Raw genomic sequence first — 25356 nt, 5'->3', positions numbered from 1 at the left:
ATGGTGCTAGATTCAGCACCAAGTGATTCACGCCTTAACGGTGCTCGCATTTCTTTATGGCAAGAGAATTAGGTCAAATAGACAGCTTAACTCTAAAGCGCCATACAAATTGGATACACTGTGCGGAAATGTGAGACGCCCTCATGCATAACCATGCGATAGCTCGTGATGCCAAGATTTTACGTACATTTGGTATACATCTATTGTGTAGTCAGGGTAGAGTAACAGTGGCCTTCTATACCTAAGTTATTTTAGGCCACGAGAGAAACATAATTATTGAACGAATAACCAAAGGAAAATTTTGTCAGTACGTGCGGTACGATCGCAACGCCAAACTGTGTCCTTCTGTTGCAATTCGAGTAAACTTATCCTATTTAAAACTACGACTACATGCTGTGATGTGAATTTGCTTGAGAGGAGAATTAGCGAGTAGCATCTCGTGCGACATCACGACGCACTCGATTGTGAAGGACTACGATATCCCTAGTAAACCATTGAATATGACCCAACAGCAAGTCAATCTCACGGAGCTTGTATTAACCGAGTCGTTGGAAGTCACCATCCGAACATCATCAAATGCTGCACTCAATTCAACAGCGATAGGCTTCGACCTTTGCCGATTTCATACCTACAACAGCTGTCAGGAAATGAGAGACTCACTCATACATGACGATAAATAAACACCAGGCCTGAGGTCGCTGTGTCAATTGGTATAAATCTCGTGGTGAAAGCAGAGTAACACAGAATTTAACGAATGTGCAAAGAAAACGTGGAATGGTGTCCTACGCCATAACCACAGATCACTACGCCTAACAATTATTTATCGACGTTTTTTTCATTCAAAACTTTGTGATTCATGTGGAACCACATATACAAACATGCTGTGACATAGATTGGTTTGTGAGAAGAGTTAAGAAGTTGCGCCATGTGCCGTCAGTGCGGTCGAATAATTTGAATATTTGTTCATCCTTTCATTAGAGATTCAATTCAGAATATTTGCAATGTATTTACTGATATCTACCCGTACCAATACCCGTAGTTGGGGATTGAATCCAGTTTGTAATAAATAAGCGGATAACTAATTTATGGTATTATTCGGTTATGTCAATGATATAAGCTCATATCTCCAGACATCAGTAAATCTGTATTCATTAATTAGGGTATTGAATTCAATCCAGGGAAATCTACGATAGGGCACAGAAAGTCGAACAAAAGAAGTGAGCCATGAATATTTATTGGCGCCTCACTCAGCAGCTATGATTTTCATTGCAGCGACGTCATATTTATTCGAATAAAGTGCTTCTTTAACGGGATACAACATCATATTTAGCAAGAAATCTAATATTCATACGACGATTTGAATAATATTGTGGTGTTTATGTGGATGGCTAGTAATTCCGCATTTACGGTACGCCGCTCGACAGGGATAAAATAAAATTAATATCTTCCAGACTTTCATGCAGTCGTGAGTAAGCTATCCAGCGATTGAATAATGATGACGTCATGACTTAAAAAACAACAAATAAAAACCATGAAAAGAGCATGTTCTAGACAAGGGCCTTGTTTCAACACGTTTGTTTTAAATTGATTTTTGTTTTAAATGCAACCCTAATTCTATTGCCGAAGTTAAAGATATAATAAGAGATCGACCGGGAAAATATGTTAGGCTGTACTATATTATAACATCTATTTCAGTCTTCCGGTATTCTTGTAGCGGAATAGATTATGGACTCTGAGATGAAGATCGTTTACAAAAAATCGGAACCGCACCAGAGTAATCTGTTGTCGCAATTGAAAGCAAATGGGGAGTTTTGCGACGTCACAATTACATGCGGACACGTCGAAGTTATGGCGCATAAATGCGTTTTGGCCGCATCCACGGAATATTTTAGGGGGATGTTCTCCAATGACACGTACGAAGCCAACACCGGAACTATAGACTTCTCTTCGGCAATGACTCCCGAGGTTTTGAGCCAATGCGTCGACTTCATTTATTTGGGGTCTGTGGGGATCTCCAAGCTATTAGCGAAAGGCCTGCTTGACGCTGCGGAAATGCTGCAGATGCCGAAACTATCAGAACTATGCGTCGAATTCCTGGCCGAAAACATTGATTTGACAACGTTCGCGGAAGTGATCAACTTGTCTCGTCTCTATAACAAGGATGCTTTAAATGGGCCGATATTGACATTTCTTGATGCTAATCTACATGCGCTCGTAAAGTCTACCCGTATCAACTTGCTGGATTACGAAATGATGGATTATTGTTTCGATTTGATGAGGGGTTCGTTTCGATCATCCGAGCTCATAAAATGGGCCGGGCTGGTGGTGTGGACGAACGCGAATGTAGAAGAAAGAAAAACACAATTTCACGATCTATTTCTAAAGATCGATTTACAGCGCATTCCGCGAGAAATCGTGAAAAAGCGAATTTGTACAGTGAATCTGATTGATGGCTCGCTGAAATGCCTGCAACATGTCCGAAATTTCTTCGCAGGCAAGCTACCTCCCGCTGAGAACAGGATCCCGCCGATGAGCCACATCACGTCAATTAATAAAGCTACGAAAGTGGTTTACCAATACGATTTGTGCAATGAGACGTGGGAAAAAGCCGGTGAACTGCCATCAGCTGTTGGCCGGCATTGTCAGGCTGTGGAATATCAGGGGATACTTTACGTTGGCGACAGTGTTTCTTTGCACGCCTTCAACGGGACCGAATGGAGATGTGTAATGACAATGGGGGAAGACGACGGTAGCGACGACGACGGTAGCGATGACGAAGACGAAAGCGACGACGAAGACGGTGGCCGCGATAAGTCACAGTATAATCAGATTATTTGCACAGGAAAATGGGTGATAATGGTCTCCATTCGGTCAACTATGATGTTTGATATAGCCTCTGTTGAGGGGCACAGGGTGGATTACGAGGATATGCGACATTCAGATGGATTTTCTGTTGCGAGCGATAAAAAGTCGGTTTATGTGTTGGGCGGACAGGAAGGACATACTGATGCAGACGAAAACAATTCTGTTTCAAGATTGATACTCCAAAAAAAGGAGTATTCGCAATCTCCGTCGATGATCAAGGGGAGGGCGTACGGGGCAGCCATTTGGTACAAGGAATTTCTGTACGCTCTCGGAGGCGTCACGTGTACGGTCGAATTCCTAAACGAACAGACGAGGCAATGGCAGATATTGAGCAATTTGGAGATACAATGTCGACATGTCAAAGTCCACCTTTCCGACCAGCTGTACATATTCGGCGGCGTGTTGGGCACTGACGTTAAAACTGTTGAACTACGCGAGCTTGAAATCCCCGCGATTGAGGCGCAACCTACCAAACGCAGTGCTGGCGACATGGAGGCATGCTGCGCGTCGTATGCCAAGTATATCAAGATTTCAAATTGACCATTATTGTCCAGTGATTGGTTCTTTTTCTTGTTCAATACATTATCCATTGTGTGCGGCATTACATTGGACAATAGAGTCGAGTCATCATTCTAGTTGCATTATAGTATCAAAAATGCAATCAGTTGTAATTCAGCATTTGTCCCAATTTGATTTCGGCATGTACAGAAAAGCATGTAAATAAAAGGCATGCACACTAGATTTAGGAAAGGAAAACATAAAAGTAAGCGACAAAAATGAAGGGAGCATGTGCCGGTATTGGCGAGGTCGATATGTCAGATTGCGGTCAGGTGATCTTGAGGGCGGACTAGTATTGATTCAGTGGAAATTGCATTTGTTTATATTTGACGCATGTCGGATAGCCGGCGAGATGCTGTTATGCACTGCAGGTCCGGCATACTCAATAGAGCGATGCGCTTCCTTGTACTCCATCCTGATCATGTGATAGTTGTTTTTCGAGGACGCGCGTGTGTTGTAGCTATGCGCATTTCATGTCGATGTGAAGTCGTGAAGTAGTAGTTAAAATTGGTGAGACTTTGACCACAATGGAACTGATACAAACTTGGCAATTTCAAGCTTCATTCATATCGTCCATGTCTAGAACTCCAAATCTTTTGAGTAGCGAATCGACGTCTCAACAAACAATCATTTCTAGCTTCTACCACATGTTTTACTGTTCAATTATATACAAAATTAATGTTTGCTTGATATTGTTCTTTTTATTCATCGCTTGATTATAGCAAACGGATATTTGAATTCAATCCATTTGGCCGATGGCGAGCGCATTCTGCAGTAGACGTTCCTATGATAACTACGAGTATAGTATTTATATATTGGCCCGGTTCAATTTCTGAATCGATATAATAGAGGTTTAATATTTAGCTGCCTTTATGGTAGTAATGAATCGTAAGTAGTAAGTACAGTATTGTAAACTTCAAAATAATAAATCAGAGGATAGGCCTAATAATATTCCGCATGCGAATAAAGACCTTGCTATAATTGAGCTCTTATGATCAGTAATATATCCATAAGATTTGTTTGACAAAATATGCACACTCCCGCATTGTCGATGTAACTAATCTTGGATTCATAACGCATTTCCACGCAGATCGTGTATCACGCTCGAGGGTAGCCAAACCCCGAAAATTCGGCGCTTCTTCGATATACGCCCGAGATCGAAACAGTGTTTCACGTAACACCAGCAAGTGCTTCCCATACGCACGATACAATTTTATAACCGTAAAAAATTTTTTTTTTGGCCTTTGGAGAGACAGATATTAGGGTTGGAGGTGGGTTAGGGTCGAAGTTGAGGTTAGGGTATCCCAAGATTACGGTTGGGGACGGGGTATTAGGGAAGAGGAAGGAGGGATATTACGGTTGGATGTGGGTTAGGGTCAAAGTTGGGGTTAGGGTATCCCAAGATTAGGGTTGGAGAAGGGGGATATTAAGGTTGGGGGAGGGGTATAAGAGTTGGATGCGGGTTAGGGTTAGGGTCAAAGTTGAGTTTGGGGTATCCCAAAATTAGGGTTTGGGAAGGGGAATATTAGAGTTGGGGGAGGGGGGTCTTAGAGTTCGATGTGGGTTGGGGTTAGGGTTAAAGTTGAGGTTAGGGTTTCCCCAACCCTAATTTCCCCCTCTCCCCCAACCCTACTCTTGAGATACCCTAACCCCAACTTTGACCCTAACCCACATCCAACCCTAATCTCCCTCGTTTCTCTTCCCTAATACCCCCCTCCCCCAACTGTAATCTTGGGATACCCTAACCCGGACTTGGACCCTAACCCACATCCAACACCAATATATCCATTCCACCAACCCTAATATCCGCCTATTCAAATGAAGAAAAAAAATATTTTGACGTTTATAAATTTATATCGTGTTCATGGGGAAACATTTACGGGTGTCATGGGGAACACTGTTTTGATCTCGGGCGTATATCGAAGAAGCGCCGAAAATTCTACTGACAGCCACCTGCAGTTCAATATTAATTCCAAGCTTCCAACAAACCGATATTATTACATTTGCAGCCGGGAAATTTGTTAACTGATATAATTTAATCAACTTTACTTATTAATTGTCAAATTAATCGTGTCTAACATAACGTTGCGCTACAAGCCTGTGTTGTAACGGCAGTGCCAGCACGCTGCCTCACAATCGCATTGTGGATGGCTATGTCTGTAATTCGAATGTGTAAACGTGGACATCACTGCCAAACGAGTTCATTTCTCGCTTGCGATTAGGAAGACAATGAGGATTTGAAAAATAGATTGCCACACAGGTACCGCCAATTCTGTATTCTTCTCTGCGATTAATTAACGTATTGTGAAAAACTTGAATCAGATTCAAATCCGCGATAGGTCGGTTAAAGCGAAATATAGCAGGGAGTATTGATTGCCTAGGTATGAGGGCAATTTTGATTTGACATATATACAAACTTCATATCGAGCCTAATTTATATTATTGATTGTTTGCCATAGACTAGAAATAGTTTACGTATAATTTATAAATTTTGAAGAAATCTCTCGCGGCATCATTGCGAGATTTGAATGGCACACTAGTAGCCTATATGCCGCGGCGCACCGGTTGAGAACCACTCTGGTCATATGTTAAAATGAAGCCCCGCAGTTGGCGCATGGTTTTTGTACGCTTCTATATTTCGTTTTCCGATATTTTTACTGAAGTGGATCAGCTATAAATGTTTTATTTTGTTGGAAGCTTTTACGCCGAGTTCTCTTTCCTGTCGTGACTCTAACCATGCTGTCTGGCCTGGTATAGGGGAGGGCAGTCCTGTCGAGAAACTGGGTCGAGCATGGGCCGCAGTGAAGAAACCGTGCCAGCAATTTGTAGCAACGACGAACAACCGCGACACCATAGAAATTTATTTATGCAGCTAGCATGCGAACGGGGAGAATTAAAATTATATTGTAGCTGTAGTATACTATTACGGCGTCTTTCAGAACAACATGGCTGTAGACACCTTTTATCCCGATTTTATCTTTAATTTGACGCCACAGCTCAAATATTTAGAGCGCAGTGCCCATTTCATATGTACAATTGTACATTGTACAAGTACAACTTATCAACATGCCAATTAGTAATGCTGCCCGCTCTGAACTCTTGAAAGTTCATGTCAGGTGGTTGTATAGAACTGACTGAATCCAACCTCCGGATAGTGGAAATAGCATACGGACGAACGCAGTGTAAATACTGGCATGTCGGCAATGATTGTAACCTATCAGTATATTGTATGTTCCAGTTTATGCCACTTATAAATTTAACAGAAAAGTTTCAGTTCGTGCGAATTCGCATCTGAAACAGACACCCTCGGTCGCTTGCTCGCCTATAGTTACATACTGATAAAATAACTTTAACTATACAAGGCTCCCCGGATTTCATTCTCCATATTTTCAATTACACACTACGTAATCATTGTGAGATATGACAGAGCAATTGCTTAGAGAGTTCTTATGACTCTGAATAAGGAGATCCACGCATAAGCTGCTGGAAATAATCATTTCTAATGGCAAGAACGCGTGCCACCATGATCGTGATTCATTATTCTGTCTTGTAAAGGTAATGGTTACCGAATGCATTTTCATGTTATGAGTGCTCGAGCCGTGTGTAGGAAGCAATACAATATTACTGAAGTCAAATTTCAAACTCAAGATTTTGTTTTGCGAAGTCGTAGCCGTGCTTATTATGGCATCTACAGGTATGTAGTTCGAAGTCAAGTTAGGTGGCCGTAAAGCATGCAGTCCGATTAGGCCAATACACCAATCACTAATTGTCTATGTCTATATGGCTGAGAGAGATATGCTCCATAAATATATAGGATGTTTAGATATATCTACACCAAAAAATGTTTATGACCTGGTTCTTTATTAGTGTGCTACTTCTATCCGCTATCTAATTTAATACTGGATGAAGATTGATTCAAATTGTTTTAACTTTTGAACGAAGTGCCAAAGGAATCATAGTAATCCATGCACACTGGTCAATATAGACCAGAATAGCTAGACGATGAGACCTAGCTACGGCCAGAGTTGGTTAGTTACCAAACGCTTGATTATCGTATTTGATTACTCAAGTGTGCAAGTTGCAACGATTCGAATTTAAAAGTATTCAACGTAGATAAACGTATCTTCAAAATTTCGTCGAGCGTCACGTGTAATCGACGTATCACTATGTAGGGTACCTCCTGTATAGCAAAATTAGGGTTGCATTTAAGACAAACATGTTTGAAACAAAGCCCTTGTTTAAAACATGATTTTTATTGTTTTTTAAGCTATGACGTCACGAATATTCAACTATGCCGTCATGGTGGATTGACAGTAACATTTGAAGATATAGGGTAAATATCGCTCCTTTGACGTAATAACTGTACTACTATGCTTCTGAAGCGACTATTTTGAGGGTTGCAACCCTTCCATATCGATTGAATAGTATTGTAATAGTATATTGAAGTTCTGTACCTAAAAGAAGCTGTCCTTCCATATCGATTTACGTCGGCTATAGGTTGGTAATTGTCCGTATAGGCTCATGCAACATGTTTTTTGGAAAGTATATACACAATTACACATGTTTTAAACATGTTTTAAACAAAGTGTTTTAAAACACCGTTTAATTTAAATGCAACCCTAAGCACAATTAGGCAAAGCAAAGTCATTTTGAAATCGCATCGTGGCAATTCATACATTCATTATCAACGGGGAAGCATTTCGATTGGTTAGAGTTTGTGCGTTGGTATTGGAGCTGAAAATTTTCGCCAAAACCTATTATGTTACCTGTCTTCTACTTCCACTTGAGTGCTAACGATAACCACTTTGACCACCTCTGTATTCGCATTATAATTGTATACAACTATAACTATGATCATGTGCGCGACTTTATATTTAAATTGATTAGGTGTATTTCAGGTGAAGCTGTAAGTTGCTATGTTTGTACGGCGACGACATTACCCTATTTGTGTTTCACGATGGAATGTTCGTCTGGTGCTTCTTGTTTCACCCAAGCATGGATTGAAAACGGACAGAGGTACTGTATGTTTCCTTCTTATTATACCGATATTTGTAAATCTCAATCAAATCATAGCGATTAACCCATCATATGCGGAATTCTTGGTCGTGGTGCAAAAGACCAACAGGTGATAGGCGCCAAATCTTTCTTTTTAATAAACAACAACAACAACAATATGCGGAATGAGCTAACGATAGAAACTTATACATGAAAATGCGCAAATATCAGTATACTCGGAATATTACGAAATCGTGCATCAGTGCCAACAACATCGAAGGGGAAATTTATGGGTGAAACTGAAATTATCATCTTTTGCGATGCATTTGATGGATCATCGAAAATTAATGATGGAATTCTCCTGTTATCGACTAATACATTGCACGCATATAATACTCTTCGTACTAAACTATACTGCCGATCCAAGAGCCAGCGAAACTGTAATATGCAAGTCGCATGGAAAATATAATACATACAATAAAGTAGAATTCAAATGTAGTTGGTCATATTGCCGTATTACTTCTGATTCAGAAGGCCCCAGACAGACAGAGAAACCCGAATCACGATTAACTCTAACGTCCGCGTTTACAGTTAAATCTTTTGTATTCCTCATGACGCAACGCTCAGAGTTAGCGCGAGATTACGACTAAAACAAAGGAATCATAGACATTTGCCAACTTTTATTTCGTCATTAAAGTCAGTGTTTTAGCGGTTGAATTCAAATGATTAATCTTCGAATTTTTGCCAAAATTTCGTTGTTTGCGAATAAAGGTGTTGCTAGAATATAACCCTAAAATGTAATTATTGTGTATACAGGATTGATAAATAAAGTATTCAAGCGAAAAACAAGGGCGTGCAGTTTGAGGAAACATATTGGAATCGCGAACAGATTGAAGGTTTGAATCCGGCCTGTAAGGCAACTTGAATTTGACACTCATCACCCAAATCTGTGTTCGCGAAAATGTAGAGCAGATACGGCTATATGAGATTTAGACACTCGAATGATGGAAATAAAGTATTGATACCATATTTGTCGTTGACAAAATATTAGTCTATGAAGGCACATATTTTATTACTTAGTATTCCTCTACTCGAGTCGAATCATTGCATTTGATACTGAACAAGGATTCGATTACCCGAACCGTTGTTCCCAGCTCTATCCGTGAATTTCCATTCAATATAAAAGCTATACCACATCGCCAATTTCTTAAATCGTCATCCGAATTCTTGTTCTGTACGGATAGCTGAGCGAAAATAGCACATATGTTTTTGGCCATACATTAGGCCACAATTTCCGTCCACCATAGTTAGGATGATATTTTTCGTCATTATTCCGACTGGTCCTCCAACTTTTCAATTGATGATCAAAGTCTGCCGTTGGAAGAATCGTACCTGACATTATCTTTAACGTGTTCGCCGGAGCATATAAATCCATTCGAGTCCAATGGGTTATATCTTTGATGAAGTCCGCTAATTGCGTAATTCTATTTTGATATCTGTAGGGTTGAATCACGGGATTCGGCTTTGGTATGGCCGTGTGTAATCCTTTAATTGGGGGCTAACATGGATCATTATCTTTTTGTCGTACCAAAGCAATTCAAAATAGATGGTGCGTTTGCGAGAAGTGTATGCGTTCGCGCATTGAAAACGTGACTATATGGCAGTCGTTTGGTAACATTCGTGCCCCGTGGAGATGATAAAATACTTATTCACTTACGTGCAACCTTAACATTTGTGTAGTGCGTATGAAAATTATGAATTTTACGAAACAGGAATTATGGTGGTCGTGGTGGCATTGGGTCGAGGTCAAGGTCAAGGGGGACAATGTACTCAACGTTGCTACTCAATTGAAGTCGAAATAACGCCATAAATTTCTACTCCATTGTAATTGAAAGTACCAATGCCAGGGACATGTTGAAACAACTTCATGTAGAAGTAGAGAATGGAGGTCTCATAATTCACAAGTAGGGGAGATGTGGTACCGATGGATCACTGGGACCGAAAATACTTTGAAAATTCTCTATGATAATTCCATGATTACACTCCGTGAACTTGTCTACAATTGCTTGCTGGCAAAACAGATGTTTTTTGTTTTGGGGGGTGTAAAGTAAATTTATATCGACATATACATTTTTCTTTGAAACCTTCAACGGGAACAAACCAGCAATCATTTTTATTGTGAAGTGCAGGGCTTGTATCAGGCTATATAATGGCACCTATTAATTTTTGCAGTACTTTTCTTGAGTGGAATTTTTTTCGATTCATGTATAAAATTCGTAGGGTGGGGACCGATGATACAATAGCCAAATCAAGCAAAATAATTAAGCATACTAATCATAAAACAAATGAAACATCCCTACGTACAGAAAATCTTTATGTAATAATTGCATATGATGTTTTATCGCTGGAACGAGGTGTTTGGAAGTCACACTGTCGATTTTCGTGCAATATGTATGTACCCTCAAATTTATAAGTTCGAGCCTAAATCGAAACGTGATTTTATGACAACATTTGAGTTAATATTTATTCTATTTCTTGTCGGTTGCGATCAAACATTCTTCTTTGGCTTACTGTAGCTTAGATTATAATACTGAGCAAGAAAAGTTGTCACATCTGAGGTATTTGGGGTATATGTGTCATAGGTCCCCGGGTCGTGTGCCATTGGACCCACCGGGTGGGGACCGATGACACGTTCGAGCAACAAATTTTGAACGTCCATAAATATTTTTTGAAAAGACGGATATTCATGTATATGTGCGCGATAGGTAGAGCTTGTATCAAAGTGCTGAGCCAGCAAAAGACCTGCTGTTTTCGGCTGAACATTTTTGGGCCAGCGATCATTTTCCAATTTTTGATCCATCGGTACCACATCTCCCCTACTCAAATTAATAGTATCATAAAGTAGATGCAATCGAGAAGTGGCATAATTTAGCAGTTAACCGTGGGTGTCTACTGTCTACTTCTGGCATTCCCAAATGCAATTTAGCGACAAGCGCAAACTGAAAAATGATACTAGAAATAGGTGCAGTTTCCGAAAATAAATTCAGTTACCGCAATAATGGGCTGTTGTTTTTGGTGGTGATAGCGTTTGTCGACTACTATGATCATTTAAAGCAGGCCCATATTTTCTTTATTATGATTCCGTATCTGACGACTTGTAGCACGACCCTTGTAGCGTCTTTTCAAGAGACCGCGTACGCGGATTTGGTGGCGAGGAGGACTTTCGTCAGAATAAATTATACTCGTTACTGAACGACATGTAACTGACCTAAAGCACACGTTCCACACATAAAAACAACACACTTTACCTTTGACATATATTGCCATGTTTAGGAGTGAAGGTGACTTATTCATGTCAACAAGAATTAATGTGAACGCCACGAGGCGGGCGAGAAGCGCTCCTGATTTGTCTGCATCATATGCTATAATGTGGTATAATCCTTCGCATGAAGTGATAGATTCAGTTCATGCTCATAACCAGCATGCTTGATTATTTTATATATATTTGGACTACTATCGCGTATTGTAGTGTAACCGGCAGTCGAATGAAACGGGCGCATGCGACTTGCCACGTATATTAAGTGTGGAGTGATAGTATTTGATTATGCGATTCACACTCCTTGTCGCAGTAATCAGATACATGAATGAGAGAGAAAGCCGCTCAGACAACCTCACAGCCAGCCTTGCCCAAAGGAAAGGCGCAATCGTCAATCTCGAGTCTGGGCTACGCCCATATTCGAGTTCGCTTCATGCTCAGGCTGCAAAGTTCCGTCTCCTCATCGCGGTGCTCGGATTCGCAATTTAGAACAATCACGATCAAGATACTCACTGTAGAATTGATCCCAAAAAGTATGATCTTAGTTCATTGAGTCCAGTCGCGCGGTCCTAGTCGAAAAATTATATATAGCTTTAATGGTGAGCAGAGCGTCGCATCTCTCTCTCTCTCTCTCTCTCTCTTTACCTTTCTTTGCTGCCCACATGCGGATCGTTAATTTCAATATCTTATCTGGGAGAGTTGGGTCTGCTCTTGCATTCGGATGGTAATATGAATATTATCGCCCAACAAGAATTTCTTCTAAGCGTCTGATTATAAGTCTGAATGATAGACAAACGGGGTTACCTACGAGATGACACATGACACATGTATATGCATGGGCTATTTCGCCAGGTTGTTATGACGTTTTCACAAATAAAGGTGATGCAAAAGTACCCCAAAACTATTTCCTACTTCACAAAATTGAAAGTGTGAGAAATATGTAGTTTTGCTTAACAACTTGTAACTTGTACCCACTTGAGTATAAGTGCTGAAAGAAAATAAACCTATACTCGCGCACTCCGAAAAGCAGAGTTACTTCGTTAATCGCCTCTGCAGTACACTCGTTATTAAATAGTACCAATACTGAATAGCTTTCAACACGTTTTTAGACCAACGCGGGTGCTTCGCTCCGAACGAATTGGGCAATTGTGAAACTCTGTCCAAGTATTTCTGCAGCAACACCAACGCATTCCACTGCTGCAATGGGGATAATTGCAATAGCGAAGACCCGCTGTTGAACTGGGGTAAGATATTGTTTGTTTGTTTTTTGGTAGTCATGGTGTTTGTCGACTACTATGGCCATTTACATCAGGCCAATATCCTTCATTTTTTCGTAATTGCGTATAGCACGACCCACATATGTGTGCATGTAACGTGGCGCGAACCATCTGCGGTTCAAGTTCGCATAAGCACCAAATTTCCGTAAACTTCTGGCGTGAACAAACACTGAAGCACTGTAACTGATACAATTGCGATTTTTTGATATTTTCAATGAACCGCACTATGATTGCCTCCTCTACATAGATAGAAGGTTATTGTAACGATTAATCACCTAAGAGGCGGTGATATGACTAGAAGCGATGCAGGATGATAATAAAGAGCTTGTTGGAGGTGCAGAACTCCAATATACAATTGAATAATATGAATATTCATAATGAAATGAACCCGTGATGCGCTCGGAGAAAAGCTCACCCTTGATTCAACCCCTGAATCGTGATTCAGAGCAGGCAAAGGTCATGAATTCTGCCATTGGTAAGTAGGCCTATTTGTCAGATAATCTTGCTTGTATGAAAGCTTACGCTTATCGAGACGACAGATTTCATTCGCATCGTCAGGAGAAGCCGTTCTCACTTTCATTTGAGTGTCTTGGAGTCGACTTTTTTTCAAAATACGCCAGCTAAGTCTGTACCAACAAAAGGAGTTCGTGTACCATCTAAAAACAGTGATTCAGATTAAGCACTCTCTTCGCCATGGTTGTTTGAAATTTCATGCCGGTGACGCAATACTTTGTGATACGATTATTGACATACCACAATGTTCCTTTCCATTCTCTACTAATTGCTGACGATTACCCTGACGACTGTCAGCCGAAAATATTCGGATTCATTTCAATATGAACACACTATTTAATAGGACGATACTCTTGCTAAATGCATTGCAATGTAAAAATGACGCTCGGAAACGTATGTGAGTATATAAGATTTTGTTATCGCACTATCGGCGCGAATATTACTGTTATATATGGAAGCATTTGGTGCGGAGCTATCCTGATGCGTACATCTCTTGCCTATATATTGTGATCAAGGGAATAGACCCAGATCCCGGCCGATGAGGATATGTTAAGTTGGAAGTATCTAAAACTGAAGCAGGTATGGATTCACTCGCACTGCAGCATGACTTTGATCGATATATTGTGATGTAATATACAAAACTGTTGTTCAGTATCACCTATTTAAATACATATTAATTATAACGTCATGACAGTTTTTTTCGACGTGGAAGAAAGTTTTTCTTTGGTGAAATTCAACATGGCTTTGATAACAAATATTTTATGCCCCAACCGCCAATAGTCCCCTACATCTATCCGCAGCTGCAATTACAACATTTACGATGGGTCTCAGAAAATCGAAGACCACGTAACACTGAGTGAGGATATGCTTAATACAAACTTTAAGTCAGTACACCGACTATATTGTACGTACACCGGATCTAGCCAACAAACACTTCTTAACGATCACTCACTAATGAAATCTCAATTCCTGTGCTGAAGTGAAACATCACCATTTTGTACTCATCGTTTTCAAAGTACCGAAGATACCAACAAACTTGGAGAGTTACGTGACTGATTCGTCGGTTGAACTGCCGTGGGATCCCGACTGCATTGGAGATTATCGTTATGACGTTGAATATGCAAAATTGCTTGGCGGAACAACTGCAGGTCAAGACCATACAACAGTTGCAGTATTCACGAACGCGGTGAGTAGGCATAGCCTATAATGTGGATTTGCCACTATACACAGTTGCGAGAAAGCCAATCACTAAAGACTTGATGGAACTTTGTAACGGTTTCAAGAATGGAGTATTGACCGCAACGATTATAATCGAGTAGTTGGAGTGGGCATTTTCCAATGCCGAAGTTATGACCCTTCCGCCTAGGATTTTTTGCCGTACAGACGCTTATATCCCACCTTGAGTAAGACTATACCTGAGCCATTTTAATTAAATTGTTTACGAATGGCTGTAACAGCGACTTTCTGTTGTAATCACATAAAGCAGTGGTTCTCAACATGGGGGGCGCCCCCCTTAGGAGGCGTGAAAGCATCTGAAGTGGGCGCGAAGAAGCGGTCAACTGAAAAAATGTTCTGCGCGATTTACCTCCAATTCGCGCTGTTTCTCTATATATAGACCTAATTTCATAGTTTTTAATTCTCTCATCAACATCATAACCCTCCGAACCATCAAACAATCTGTTGGGGTTGCTACCATCCCGGTTGGATTTTGTGATATGACGATAAGGGGGGCGCGAAATTTTTCACTGTCATAAAGGGGGGTGTGTCTAAAAAAGATTGAGAACCACTGACATAAAGGGTGTAGGCCTACTTACATACAATTCTTCCGGTCCTCTTTTACTGCGTGTGACCTACTTGTATTCGACTGTTCAACTCGATACTAGGACTGGACTGAACAAGTAGGGGGACATTTCAAAATATATTTGCTACTATCATTCACCTTCTCCATCGCCCAGATGTCATGACAATTTCATGATGTATAAAATGTAAAAAGTAATTAAATTTGCTGCGAAAACTGTTGTTGAATTAGAAGTGGCAGTATAATCAACACGAAACTGCTTCAGTAGGCTAAGTAGCGAAATTGTACATAACATACTTGAGTAGGCCTATATCGCAAATAGGATTTAGGCTACTTCGATACTGACCACCCCTGACTGTTAGTCCTAGTTCCAATCCAGTAAATCCACATATTCGTAGCGGACAGAAACGATGCTTTAGCGATACATCACATCTACTTAACAGATCGAGGTTGGTTCGCTGGAATCCGGAACTTCGTACCTTTTCCGGGTGAGATCATATCACGGCGGAGTTTTCAGTGAGGCGCAGGCTGTCGAGGCCTCAACACTTGCGACACCATCAACAACAGGTCTGTGAAATAAGATAGGGTGAAGACTTCCCACGTGAAGTTATCGTGCCGATGTTTTGGAAGCATTCAAGTATCAATGTTTCTTATCCCTAGTGTTCCGTGAAGGTCAAGTCACACACTCAACTCATAGACATGATTTGTATGATGCATATATGATACGACAGTCTTGGCCATCATTAGTTGCAGGCAATTAGGCACGATCAGTAATATAATATTGACTGTTGTGGTATACGTCGTGTGTAGTGGGAGTGGTGTACGCGGGAGGTTAGGGTTCGAAACCGAAACGACCTTCTGAAATGCCAATTCTAACCCCTATATTTACAAGCAATCCAATTAAGCAGCTGGTATTACGCTGTTACGTTTCGGTCGACCAATACAATAATACTTTCCAAGGTGAAATCTCGCATTTGTGAACTGGTTTCTGAATGGGGACACCAGATGTCACATTGATTTTCAATAAATATTCATTATAATGTTTTATAGTTTAATGGTCTCGTTCTTTAAACAGAGTCTGTTGTTGCACAGTTCATTTTGTACACCAGTTATATAGGGTAATGTATTAGATGTCTAGTAAGATGTGTATGGCGGTGGTTCTTGTATTCATGGAAATGTGGGGTTCCGCGAAGGCTTGCAGATTAACGTAAGTGTTCTGCTGGTTACTAATGCTCAAGAACAACTGATCTATATACAGAGATAGTTAAAATGGTCAGCGATGCTAATCAAATAGAAAATTTTAACTCCGTTAGAAGTAGCTATTTCCAAGACATGTCAACATTACTTCGAGTGGGAGTAAGAAATGAATGGCCTGAAAATCACCAGGATTTGCATATATAATAATTTATAATATGTAAAATACTACATTTAGCTGTTAATCGGAGATTGGTACTTTCGGAATTACAGGTTGCATCTGCACGGATAACGTAAAATCATTAGCGGCAGTACAAATATAGGTTGAATCTTCCAAGTATATTCTGATACCGTGATATATCGGCTATTTCATGACATTCTCGTGGTAATGTCACTTTTGAGAGAGACTCAAACCTATCCAAAGGTATACCTTCTACTTTCCAAATCCTAATAGCAATCATTAAGTCATTTTTCCTAAGCAATGTTCAATAAAAGTGGCATTCCGCTGAAATATAATTGTGAGGCATATCGTGCATGGAGGATATCGATCTGACAACCTGCATGCGGATAAGTAAGTTTATATGTGGTAATTCATGGTTTTATCGACTAATATGGTCATTTGGTCATTTACACCAGGCCGATATTTTTAATTTTTATTCCGTAGCTGCCGGCATGTGGCACTGCCCACTTTTGGGCAGTTATAAGACACCGCTTAAACGGATGAGGTGGCGAGGAGGAGCCCAGATAAACCCCCAGCTCTTAGGTAGGAATTCTGATGGGGATAAGTAAGTAATTCCTGCAATTCCATTCCAGGGGCAAAGTGCTGGAACACCGACAGGTATTTCGAAGCTGAAAATTACTTGAAGACATGTCCTAATTCCGGTGACTGGTGCTTCACGCAAGCCGAATACTTCGCGAACACTTCGGAACGGTATTATACATATGGCTCGTCGCGTCAGTACGCGATTGGCGCAAATATTTTGAAGAGCAAAGTTATTCACCCGTGTTGTTTTTCATGACGAAGTGCGACTTGTTGCTCAAGTCAGTAGTATAGTCGATCGCTCGTGACGGGCTATTGTGGCTTATGGGCCCGCTCGCACGTCGTATTGAAAACTCGTGTTGGCATATCGTACTTTTAGACCCCCCCTATCGCTCGCACATCGTAATGTGTTCTTATGGGTGCACTCGCATGTCGTACTTTCAGGTATAGGCTGCGGCGGTGACTCGTATTGAAAACTCGTGTTGGTATATCGTACTTTCGGGTGTAGGCATCTCTCGCACATCGTACTTTCGCATGTCGTACTTTCGCGTATAGACTGTGTTGATGATTCGCTATGTGTTCTTATGGTCGCGTCGGCATATCGTACTTTCGGGTGTAGGCATCTCTCGCACATCGTACTTTCGCATGCCGTACTTTCGCGTATAGATTGTGTTGGTGATTCGCCATGTGTTCTTATGGGTGCGGTCGTGATACGCACTTTCAACCATCTCTCGCGTGGTGTTGAATAGTCACCAACAATAACCGCACAAACGGAAACGTGGCTTGTTGTGAGGATTAAGCATGCGACCTATATTTCGAATGACCTGCGTGCTGAATTGTTTCACGTCCAGCCGCTACTATCGAATATTACACTAGACCGGTCAGTGTGAAATAGTTTGATCGTAAATTATGATATATGACGTCGTAGTTTAGTCGTGTCAAATGACCGATCGTGTTCTCTTTCCTCGCTATTGATTGCTACCTGAATAATACTTTCGGCTTATTCGCTGTTTCGCGCCTACAGAATAGTCTGCTGTTCATAGTCACAGATTCATCGCGATAGCACAATTTTCACACCTCGATCAGTAGAACAACACCACACTAACGCAGTTGGCGAATCACATAGGTCATACATTTTACGCGAAATATTGTATTGTGGTATACAAATATGCAAACTATTCTTTCAATTCAACAAGTCTAGTTAACGGATCGATTTTCAAGCTGCCGACACAGTTTTTAACACGAGTGAGTTGATATTTCTTCCCGGGTACGAGCGAGGCTTTGTTCCATTGATCCAAAACCACCTCACCAGTATCATCCTTCAATGTAAAACTGTATAATTTCAACTCCTTTCCGGCCCCAGAATTGACCATCTTCTCCTCTCGAGAAACACAAGTAGCGGCGATCGAAACGTATTCATCTTTATTCCCGTATACCGATTCGCAGGTCAATAATGGGTATTCTTCAGTCGTATGTCTCGATTTTCCATGCGTGGTTACTGACGAAGCCCGTCCCAGTAATACAGCAGGTTTTCCAGTAAACTTGTCAATTTGGACCCAACCGGATTTGACCATGAGTTTTTTTCGTTTGGCGAATGCTTTCTCAATGTTCCCGAACAATTCACGATTGAAACACGTGAAAGATATCTCTTCGTTATTACCGTCGATGAATATACCTTTGAGATATTGGCTAACGCCACCTCTTTTGGGTGATGAGACGAATTTGACGCCGACGTGAAAATTTGAAGTTGCTCCGACTTGCATAGTGTTGACGCTGTTCGATGTCATATCGTTTGATAAAGTGGGAGTCATCAGTGTAACTCACTACACAAATCAAGTTGAATCGTATTTGAATGTATTGATTCGACCCAACTCAAATCCTTTGACAAATCCTATTAACGCGATCTGTTGAATCGAACGTAACCTGAATATTACTGACGCCAACATTCACCCGCATCGGATCATTCACACATTCCACGTCGGTGTTTTAACACTTATAGAATCAATACCAACTATCTCTAACCCGATAATATTCAATCATTTTGGTAATTTGCCAACTTTAAATCCATTCGCGGGATGTACTAAAGGTAAATCCAAATAATCCAGAATGAAATATTTGGACTTCGACATTGCGTGAATTGAAATAGGTTTGACAAACATGACTACCAACTTTCACCAAGTCACATTTCAAGATTATACTTTGAAACAATCCTTGAAACTGACAACTCTATTCACGACTCCGTTTCCGTTTGTAAAATAGAGTTTCAGAAATACTATCACTATGACAACTCAACATTTTAACATCTCACCATGCAGAAACGAGTTAAATACAAAAACCTTGTCAAGTCAATCCGTTTGTAACTCACCGAACCAAAGCAAAAAGTGTCCATACGAAAAGTAGACAAGACTACGCAAGTAATCACTAACCCACAAACATCAAGTTCGGTTTTAGGCATATACCACCAACTCGTCTTTTTTGTTCAACTGTAAAAGTCGTTACTAGGCCGCAAGACCAAGAAATTACTATGCGGTATATTTTGTAAGACAAAAGTAATTACTTCTCGGTGTCGGCGACTTGAGATTAACATAATATATTTGAGTATACGACATTTGAAAGTATGACCATCGTAGTTTCTTACAATCGACCGCAGGTGTTATATCGAAAATTATCGTGATGTAAACATAAGGATTGTCACATCGATTTAACATATGAGATTTTGTAATGTTCTATCATGACTTGATTATTAAATTATGACATTATTAGACCAGAGTTGTGTTGAAGGTTATTTTGACATCAACAAACTTTTCAGTGCCATTGTTATTAACACATCGAGTTGTAAAACTATGCGTGTCTGAAATGTTCTTGAATGGAAAATTATTCCACCTTGGTACATATCACCCTGCGTATCGCGGATATCAGAAAATATTTTACAAATGTAATTGTCTCCACTAACCAAGACTAAAGATGAAACAACAATTTCCTTTGTTAAACAATAACCGGTACAATACTTTATCATCGTAATCGGCAGTGAGAATTGAAACACTTTCGCACATTATCCAGCGTCAAGATATCACACTAGGTGAATTGACATACCGCCGCTTGATTAATACCTAATCCATTCGCACCATTTCACATACTTTGATCATTACAAAAGTAAATTGGAATATGTTTGTTAGATGCATTCAATTCAACTAGAAGTGTCTGGTACACAACAATCGTAATATCGAAAAAGTACTTGCCACACTGTTATTTGCTAAACGTGTTTTGTATTGTTGTCCATTTGTAGTATTGATTGTTTTTGAACCCCCAAATCATAATTCCCGACATGAAACCAAGCCGCTGAAAGTCGTTACCATCACGAAGATACAATGTGCACGATGTTTGTCAAATGTGTCCTACCTGGCCAACAGAAAACAATTTTCACTCACTCGAAATGAAACCAATGTGATGGTCTCCATTCGATATTTTGTTTGTGTCAAATATACTTTGCAATGAACACATTTGCGTGGTTGAGCTTTGCCATCATCAAGCTGTCATTTGTATCGTTTAATTAACCGACATTTAGCGATTGGTGAACATACCGAACGATACACAGTCACTTCGAAATACTCCGTTGATCGTAATTTCCATCATCATAATAATCGAAGTACAATTGCTTCGAATCGCTAGAGTGGTTGAGCTTTACATCATCAGACTGCCATCTGTACATCAAGAATACATCCGCCTTGTAACTGGGTCGTTTACCTAACCGAGTTGTATGCACAGTTTGATATTTAGCGATTGCAGAACATACCATTTCGAAATACTGCGTTGATCTCAATTCCTTTGTCGTGATAATCGAAGTATATTTGTTTCGATTTCATAAAAACCAACTTTTCTATGACATGATAAATTTTTGAAAAGTTATGCTTAGAAGATTGGTGCATCTCGCGAAAAACTAATATACCACTCATATTGATACTGTTACTCCATTGACCGGTATTTTCAAACGAGTCGATTTTCAACTGAGCAAAATTTATTACTTGAGTTGTCCCGCTTACTATATTTAAATGTAAACTCACCCGTCTTTCAACAACAAAGACATGGATAAAAAGTACACAAGCAAACACAACAAGTTTTACTTTTGTTGGACACCAATTATTATTCCACGCATCTCATTTCATACTAAGTGTATATGAAAGATATTCATGGCACACGAAAATATTCGATATTCCATGCTACGAACATACGCAATGATTGGTGACGCTTTCACACTATTTCGATTTAGTGTAACAAAAACAACAACAACAATTTTCACTGTCTTGACTTATGAAAACAACAGACGAACCTTCATTCAATATTTTGTTTTTGTCAACTAGTTACTTTTTCATGAGACCCCCACAACTCTTACAGACGTACGAAAGATATTTACATCACACAAAGTAATCAACTTTACTCGATGTTCTCACATTACGAAACTAAAGAATGGTTGGTTTGACTCTACAAACTGTTTCGTCACCTCAAGAACTTTATTGTCTGAATGGTTGTTCATGTGTCTTAAGAACCAAATAGTTCAACACAGCACTAGTACCAACAGAAACATCAGAGTTGTTTACACAAAAGTTTGTATGTGTACAGTATGTGAATACCATGTGTAAGTCCAGCACAATTGTGGTATCCATCCGGGTTTAGTTAACACAATTTACGACACCGAGGTCGCCTCATCTTTCGTAAGACAACAAACCAACCAAGGCTTCAGGATATGTCCATGTCATAGCAATACATCAGCTACTCCAACAACAGAGTACATATGTTTTCTAGTTACGGTGCTTACATCTTACACACAAATCAATCTACTTTGCTAACAAAAAGTGCTGAGTCATCAAGTGATTGCCCTAGCAACAAAACAGCTAAACGTACTATCATACAAAATGGCCGTTATAGTCACCAACGGTACATGGTACAAGTAACAAGTCTCGAGAATCCAGTTATTGAAAAAACGTGAAAGTGTTTCTCCTGCGCCAAGTCGTTATGTTGACGAAAGCGTATATTGTAATATCATGATCGATTTGCATTCGTTGGTCACAAAATGTCACTACTCTAAATAATTATTTTTTACTCAAACACAAACGCATACTTGTCACCATTCGTTTTCATCAAGCACGAGTTCAAGAAACTTACTTACTACGACATGAATTGATATTTTTATGATGTGTAAATACGTAATAATTAATTTTAGTAACACTATCAACATCATCGAGTTGTGCGAATAGATTTTCATGTGGTCTTGCGGTTTTAATCGAAGCACACATCATGGTCTAATGTAGAGTCGTCTCTATTGTACAACAACTCGGTAATCGAAATGCATGCATTAACATTTGAACAACGATCTTGTTTCGTCGCACCAAAAACATGTTCACTGTCACAATACTCTGCACAAGACGTGGAAATCCTTTTCACCCTCATAATAGTATACCAACGACCACCGACGACAACGTTTAACAATACCAACGACACTGGAAACACTGAACCCACGACACTTACCCGAGTAAAAACACATTTTCCTTTGGCTACATGGCGCTTACCAGAGTAAAAAATATCATTATCACCTGGAGATCCACCGTTACCCGAGCAACAAAACCATTTTCTTTTGGAGATCTATCGTTTACCCAGTGTAACAATACATTTTCACATGGCGGTCCATCGTTTACCCAGAGTAACAAAACCATTTTCACTTGCAAATATATTTTTCCCTGGGTTACAAACCATTTTCACTTGCAAATATATTTTTTCCCTGGGTAACAAACCATTTTCACTTGCAAATATATTTTTTCCCTGGGTAACAAACCTTTTTCTCTTGGTAACAAACCTTTTTCACTTGGAAATATATTTTTTCTCTTGGTAACAAACCTTTTTCACTTGGAAATCTATTTTTCCCAGGGTAACAAACCTTTTTCACTTGCAAATATATTTTTCCCCCTGGGTAACAAACCTTTTTCGCTTGGAAATATATTTTTTCCTTGAGCAACAGACCATTTTTACTTGGAAATATATTTTTTCCTTGAGCAACAGACCATTTTTACTTGGAAATATATTTTTTCCCTGAGCAACAAACCATTTTTACTTGGAAATATATTTTTTCCCTGAGCAACAAACCATTTCACTCGGCGGGTCGTCGTTTACCTGAGTAAAAATATCATTTTCCTTTGGAGATCTGGCGTTTACCCATTGTAACAATACATTTTCACTTGGAAATCTGTCGTTTACCCGAGTACCAATACCGTTTCACTTGGAAATCTATCTTTTCCCTGGGTAACAATACCATTTTCGTTTTGAAAACTGACAACCACACCGGTCAATTTGATATTTTTTGTATATTGTTACAACAGACAGCGACAAAATATACACCAACAACGACTCCGATACATTTGTCTAATCAAATATTCACTTGCTCTGATGCATCCCATCAAAATCATTGGTTACTCACATACAATAACAATGTGCTGTTGTACATCGACATGTATGTTTTCGGAATTGGTGAATAAAGGGGTTTCCGATATGTCAGTGATGTCCGGGTTCGTGCTTTGGATTTTCCAGAGTCAAAATGTCTGAATAAAACACCTCCTCGACTTTGGTAACTGGTTGATACACGGATAATGGTGTTCGGAAAACGGATGAATTTATGTTCCCCATCGCGCTGACAACATCGGGTTACTTGTGAGTTTCCCCGGGTCTGTTTACTATATTGTGTCTTTACTGGTCAATACATGTCGCTCCAGTCAGCTGAAACCGGATCACCAATATGAGAAAGTGTGGGGGCCGGATCCGGATATTCACTCATGACCCAACGACCGATATTCAAGTAAACATGTTACAGACCGTGTTTTGTCTCCATGAAAAATACCTATGCATACACCATCACATACAAGTAACGTCACGATTGTTCACAAGTATTCGCGTAAACGAGGTATACATACAATGTGTCGGTGTACAAACATCATGGAAAACAAATTCATGTTCTCAAGTCTCATCATGCGACGACTCTGTGGGTATAGATGACACACGACATGATACAACGGATAGTGCATTATGCATACCGATATATTCTCAGTCAAATATGCGAACCATATACAACCATATACCCTGATTTTCGCTGAATATCCACAACACCAACAAATCTGTACATTTCTTTTCCCTCGACCTCGACGATAGAGTTGTCATCCCAATGTACCAATCGAGTGTATGGTTCATCAGGTGTAAAATCCAAATCGAATGTCACCAAGGTATCGTTTTTCATTTTCAATATTTCCACCGCTGCATCTTGTCTGTGTCGTAAAACAACGGTGTGGGGCCAGAGGAATCTATGGACAGTTACGCGTAGTCCCATATTTACTCGTGGATATACTCAGGTAACGACAACGCTTTCTCAGTGGTCTGCGTGGGTGAACCGTTTCAATACGTAGCTGGATCAACTAGACCGAAAGTTTCCAACCGCGTTTTATAACGACCTATAGAATTACGAGATAGCTCCCTCTTGCGATGTGATTAACACGAAATAAGCCTTCAACTCACAGAGACACACCTTGGATTACATTATCTAATCGTAATCGAACTCGAGATTCACACACACACACACACAGAGAGTCTCTGTTTACGATTCCAATCCGGAGTCACTGCTCACGATGTTTATCTGTAGTCGTTATGTGGGAGTAGCGACATCTGACATATTCATCACGTGAAAGATTGATAACGATGGTGATCGCCAAATACATTATACCATGTGAAACACTGCGGCCTCAGCAAAAAAGTTCGCAGGTTAGGACGAACAATACGCGGAGGGATTGAGCGAGTTACGCAATCCGATTATGTCGAAGTCTGGATCACGATACAAGTCTACCTGAGAATCCGAACAATCTTACAAAATCAAGGTGTGAATCCGTGAAAGGGCTGTACTCGTGTGAGATTGATTTTTCACAAGTTGGGTGGAAGTCGGTTCAAACTAAGACCATGTTACGTCCAAATATGGCTGCTTGCCTGTCTCCAAGTCATCTATACCCACAGAGTCGTCGCATGATGAGACTTGAGAACATGAATTTGTTTT

The 25356-nt window shown here is 40.0% G+C and overlaps 1 protein-coding gene and 1 non-coding gene across 2 annotated transcripts in view; one reads left to right on the top strand and one right to left on the bottom strand.

The window, feature by feature from the left end:
- Positions 1-5375: 5375 nt before the first annotated feature.
- LOC145433782 (uncharacterized) overlaps positions 5376-25356 on the top strand; it is a 30758-nt gene continuing 10777 nt past the window's right edge. Inside the window, exons 1-6 of the mRNA XM_080311014.1 lie at positions 5376-7117; positions 8322-8444; positions 12844-12978; positions 14541-14710; positions 15766-15889; positions 17330-17447. Coding sequence (XP_080167140.1) covers positions 7105-7117; positions 8322-8444; positions 12844-12978; positions 14541-14710; positions 15766-15889; positions 17330-17447 — 683 coding nt within the window. The 5' untranslated portion in view covers positions 5376-7104. The remainder of the gene's footprint in view (positions 7118-8321; positions 8445-12843; positions 12979-14540; positions 14711-15765; positions 15890-17329; positions 17448-25356) is intronic.
- Positions 12075-12277, bottom strand: LOC145451674 (small nucleolar RNA U3). The gene has a single exon (XR_013918990.1). It is a non-coding gene; the product is annotated as a small nucleolar RNA U3 (small nucleolar RNA).

The sequence above is a fragment of the Botryllus schlosseri genome, chromosome 1 (genome assembly GCF_051294905.1).
Source record: "Botryllus schlosseri isolate E-star chromosome 1, Bs_hap1, whole genome shotgun sequence".
NCBI lineage: Eukaryota > Metazoa > Chordata > Ascidiacea > Stolidobranchia > Styelidae > Botryllus > Botryllus schlosseri.
The sequence above is the reverse complement of the archived record's forward strand: the minus strand, read 5'-3'. Positions and strand labels throughout refer to the sequence as shown.